General features: G+C 52.3%; 2 protein-coding genes across 2 annotated transcripts, besides 1 other annotated feature; both read left to right on the top strand.

The window, feature by feature from the left end:
• Positions 1-267, top strand: Tc00.1047053507225.19 (uncharacterized protein; the record flags this gene model as incomplete). Its single annotated transcript, XM_799045.1, has 1 exon — positions 1-267. A coding segment is annotated over one exon (267 nt), but the record flags the coding sequence as incomplete, so codon positions are not given.
• Positions 1-5,304: a sequence feature (areas not merged during assembly with more than two copies in the genome that could not be assigned to a particular haplotype).
• Tc00.1047053507225.10 (retrotransposon hot spot (RHS) protein, putative) lies at positions 629-2,962 on the top strand (the record flags this gene model as incomplete). The annotated part of the gene is made up of 1 exon (XM_799044.1): positions 629-2,962. One exon carries the CDS (start codon positions 629-631, stop codon positions 2,960-2,962), a length of 2,334 nt encoding a protein of 777 aa, XP_804137.1.

Genomic DNA, 5,304 nt, shown 5'->3' with positions numbered 1-5,304 from the left:
GTGAAAGATGGCAAGTTAGATGAATACCTTGCATTGATGATGTACGTTCATAAAATTGAAGGGCTTCAGCGTGAACACTGTGGCGGGAAACCAGATGATGATGTGTCGAGAGAAGGTATGAATGAGGTGGCTGTAGCCGGAGCTACGCCGTATACTTACTCCGCGGCGATACAAGAGCTTGCTGCGCTTCTTCTGTCACTAAATGAAGATGAGGAATTTGCTCTTTTCCTTGACCAAATTAAACTGCGGGATACCGAGACGAATTAGGCATTTGACAGGATAGGAAAACGCCTATAAAGTTTGGAATAGAACGCATTGTCGCTGGTCTTGGAGGTTTCAACGCAGATGGGGTCTCTTGACGAGACGGAGGCAAAGACCGACAAGGTGCATGGAAAACTGACATCCATGAATATTCATCTCTGCCGATCACTCAAAAACAAAACAAAACAAAAAAAGACCAGGGTATGATGAATGTTTATATTTTTTGTGGTATTTTACTCTTGGGTGTTTCGGGGCTTAGTTGCCTTACTGCCTGTCGTGTCAGTGCCTATTGGTTTTTATTCTTCTTTTTGGTTGTTGGCTAGTGTTCAGCTTTAGCTCAATCAAACTAAGAAAGCAAGGAGAAACAATGTCTGGGAGGCCCGAGACAGCGCACGGTGGCAATGGGGAGGGTCCCGCGTCCACTGTGCCGCAAGGAAATGGTCGGAGGAGGGCGAGGCCGGTGCTTGAGGGTGGCACAGATCAACTCGCTGCGACTCGCAGAAGAATGGAGGAAGCGCGGCAACCACAGTGGACTCTTGACAGTCGTGTGGAAGATGTGCTGCTGGAGGCAACGGCTCGCAGCACCAACATGAAGCTGGGTGATTTTCTTTGGCAGAATTTTGGCGGCAGGGGCGTTGTGGACACGAATAGGAATGTTTTGCTGAAGGAGTTTTTAAAGGAACCTGCGAGGTATATCCGCGATGCGGGAGCATTGAACGAGATACACGCATCATCTCATTACGAGAGGGTCAGGAATGATCTAGGGAATAAAGTGGTTTTTGATGAAGATGTACGCAAGCTTGAGGAGAATGGCGTAAATACCCTAATCGACTGGCTAGAAGCTGCCGCGGGGGTAAAGGCAGTTGTTCATTGCATCACTAGGGTTTCTTTGGATCCATTCCTTGAAGACGTGAGGAACTCAATGAGGATGAGTGCATCGAACATACTGGAGGGGTTCTACGAGTCTGTGTACAATGCGAGGTGGAGCCATTTGGTGGAAGTTCCTGGTGGCGAGGGGACGGGAATGGAGGTGAAGGAGGGGAAACCACCACAGCCATGGACTTACAAGAAAGTTGGCTACACTCTCGAAAGGGATGACGGTGCACAGCAGTCCGGTGCAGCGCGTCTCAGGCTGATGGTGCTTACCTCGGACAAGGCATGGCCGTGCACGTGGAATCGGAAGGGGGTGGAATCCACTCGTGACTGCCACGTGAACTGTGAGGTGGAGCGAGTGTGGCAGATCGTCAAGGGCGATCTCACCGAGTGGTCCAGCAGCCACGGTAAGGCCGACTTTGAGCCCGAGCGGCGTGTGTTGATTGGGACGCCCGGGATCGGGAAGTCGATGGCTGCCGGCTCGTACCTCCTCTACCAGCTGCTGCACTGCGATGTCGAGAAACTCCAAATGGTTGCGTACTTTATTGCGGATCGAACATTCCTGTTTGACAAGACCAGCAGGACGGTGTCGACGTACATGAGCGACTCCAGTAATGCGTCTTTTGTGAGGAGTCTGTCTGACCGTGGGGTGAAGGGGTATATTATTTACAACGTGGCAGAGCCGGATGATGAACCGTTTGGTTATTCGTCTCCCAGCGGATGGGGCGTGGTTTTGGTGTCACCCCCATTCGAGAGTAACTACAAAGAATGGGTGAAGCGGAGGGGTGCCACAAGAATAGTTATGGATTGCCCTGGTGAAAGTGATGTGAAGGCGATGTGCGTTTGGATGGGGCGCCATCAGCCCGTGCGGGAGCAAGCGGAGGACTGGAAGGTGGTGAAGAGCCACATGGATGAAGTGGGACCTATTCCACGTTATATCTTTGACGAGCGAAAGTATGATAATTGGGTTCAACGGTGTCACAAGACCGTCGATGAGGCGACCTCTTCTGTAATCGCGCAATGCAATGGTTTTGGACGTGGATCCTGGGATTGTAAGAAGGTGCTCTACTGGATTGCGAAGGCTGTCCGAGTACGAGGTGGAGATTGCAGTTGTGAATTTTTTTCCAATGTACCGGTGTCTGCTCACCTCGGAAATAAAACATTATTCAAGTCGGCGAAGTTAATGCAGCAGCGTGATTTTAATTCACTCATATCGGAGCTGACGGATTATCTCATATCAGAAAATTTTGGAAGGTGCACCGTGTTTGCATTTTTGAATGGATCTTTTGTGCGTGGAATAGAACGCAGACCGAGGGAGCTGAGGCCATCAACACAACGTCAGTCCCACCGCTGTGCGCTGGCGGTGTACTCACAGGAGGGCTCCACCAGGCACCATGTCTTACCGCCACTGGAACACTTTTCTGAGAGGATTGATGTGGAGTGCGGGGTGCTGTACGTAACGGAGGTGGAAAACTTTCCGCTGGTGGACGCCTTTTTCTTCATGGAGTCAAAACCAATGACGCTGGTTGGGCTGCGGATGGCTGCGGCGGGTGGGCATCACACGACAACCAGCACCGTGAGGCAGTTCACTGAGTATCTGGCGGCATATTTTAATGGTTGGGAGGAGTTATCCCGACAACTGTCGTGGGAGATTATTTACGTGCAGCACGCAGACAGCACGCCGATGAATGACTGGCAGAGATGTGATGTCGTCGACTCCAATAATGTGAGCGGCGCGGACAACAATGAAATTGCGGTGTTCTGGAACGAAAAGGTACGCCAGTACCAAGTGTCAATATCATCCGAAGACGCCTCAAGAAGGTTTTAGAATTGAGGAGTAATTAAAGGAATAAATATGAAAACAAATTGGGGAATTGCGGGGGTAGTTTGAGTTCTGGTAACAAATATTGGGGCTTTTTTCATGTGGTTGGATGCCTGTGTGTGCATACAGTGCAGATGCACCAGCATCAGGCGGCAGCATCACACACGGATGCGGAAAATGTTCAACGCGAGCGATCGTAACAGTGAACGAAGAAGAGATTATGGAGGGAACGGGGTAGTTTGGTTTCTGGTAGAAAAACATTGCGGGTTGTTTCATACATGTGGATTTCTGTGCGTGCATACGAGGCATAGTAGGGAAATTGCTCTGTTATGAGAGAATGATTATGGCCAGCGGTGATGAAGTATGACTGCGTTGTTCATTTCCTCTTATTTTTTTATTCTAAGGCCCATCATTAAACGAAGCATCTTTAAGGGATGGACGACGACCAAGTTCTTTTGTGGAAACAGCGCACTCCGTGTGACTGCTTGGAGTGGGGCACCGTATTCAATTGAGGGTGGAATGGCTTCCTTGTGCCTGCGTCATCGTTGCTTCCCCTTGCGATTTCATGCTTGACTGCCTCACCGCGGCGCCAGGGCCAATTGCTCCGTATTGTTGGGGGGGCCGGGAGCCAGCAATGTTTCCCTCACGGGGTTGTTGTTTTCGTTGGTGTAGCGCTGACGGCATCGACCAGCGTCCGGACCAGCTGCCTTGTGCTGGGGCACATTTTAAACACCACGAGGTCTGGGGGCACGCGTTGCCGCAGCGCGGGCCACGAAATTGAAAAAACACGAGGGAGGACAACAGAAGCACAACTGTGCGTGCTGCAGCAAGTCGGCACTGATGCTCTTTTACTTTTTCGGCACTGGAAACTGAGAGGGTGCGCCCTGCGCCTGTTGCCAAGCACTCTCATAGCCACGTTTTGAATGGAGCGTGTTGTTGTTTCTCTGAAGCGGGTTCCGTGTGTCAACGCGACAGGGGAAAACGGTTGGCGGTGGCAGGAGTTCTTTCCGGAACGGCACTGGAGTGCAGGGTTCCCGGAGTGGGTCGCTCGCCGAGGTGGGGACGGCTCTCAGGGATTGTCTCGAGGCTGCTCCTCAATGCCGTTGTTGTTGTTGTTGACGGCCAATCGCTGATGGGGGAGCGAGGGATAGTGTGCTGTCGTGTGATTTCTCTCAGTGGCACCCGTTGGAGCGATGCATGTGTGTTTGCCTTGCGGATGTGGTGTTTTGTATCCCTATTTCACGTTATTCGGTGCCGCCGAAGTGGACGGGGAAGTGATGCAGTCACGAGCTGCGCGGGCGTGGTGGACACGGTTACGCGAGCCTGTGGATGATCCGAGCAAATCAAAGTGTACCATGCGGTTTGGGTCCACAAGGAAGGGAGAAACAGTGGGTGGCTGAGGGGAGTTGCAATGCACGCGGCTGCGGAAGATGACATGCGTTGCTGAGTTCTCGTTGAATGCCACTTTGGATGCTTTTTCTCGAGGCCGTGAATCCTTCCTAATTTACTTGGAGGTGCTTGATGACGCCAGTTGTGGAAGGCATTTTCATTTCATACGAGGATGGCACACTGGAGACAAGGACGAAAGAGAGCGACGCCTCGCCAAAGGAGCGGCTGCTGGAACGTTGACGAGACTCGGGATTGTCTGCACGGCCAGCTGCTTGCCCTCTGCAGGATGTTTCTTGAGGCGCTCATTGGCGCGAGAGTGAGGTGCACTCACGGACAAGCACCGCAACAACCGTGTCGTTGGTTCTCCGTTGCGCGAATGAGACGACGCACATCAGGCGTGGCAGGTGACGTCCCCTGCGGGCCCTCCCACCGCCTCTTCTGTTTCACATCTTGGCATTTTCTGCGCTGTGAAAACCGCTCCCACTGGCCGTCTTCTGTGACACGAGAGCCGCCTGTACTCCTTTCCGCCGCTTTGCAGAGTCGTGAGGAGGGTTGGAAGGTGCGTTGAGGAGCCGTGTGGCCTCTGCGAGCATGTCCTCTGTTTTTCTGAGGCGTTGAATTTTGGATTACCGAAACGCACCTTGAGTGGCTTGCGTTAGAGGCAAACATAACTGAGGGACAGACGTGTTCGTGGAGGTGCAGGAGGGCCGCGCCATTGGGAGGAGGAGGAGTGAATGGGTGGGTGTGTCCGTGGCCCACATGTGGTGCCCGACTGGTGCTTCACGTTGTTTGGTGCTGTTATCATTCGCATCCACAAAGAATGGCAGTGAGTGCTGCTTTTCCCAACTCTCTTACTGTGTCTGTGTGTTGCGTGTTTGTGGGCATGGCTCTTCTTTCGTGCTGTGCATTTGCCGCGTAAGCTGTCGATGGTCTGTGTGAAATATGTGATGATTTGCGGC

This window comes from Trypanosoma cruzi, genomic scaffold (assembly GCF_000209065.1).
Source record: "Trypanosoma cruzi strain CL Brener 1047053513037 genomic scaffold, whole genome shotgun sequence".
Taxonomy (NCBI): Eukaryota; Euglenozoa; class Kinetoplastea; order Trypanosomatida; family Trypanosomatidae; genus Trypanosoma; species Trypanosoma cruzi.
The sequence above is the reverse complement of the archived record's forward strand: the minus strand, read 5'-3'. Positions and strand labels throughout refer to the sequence as shown.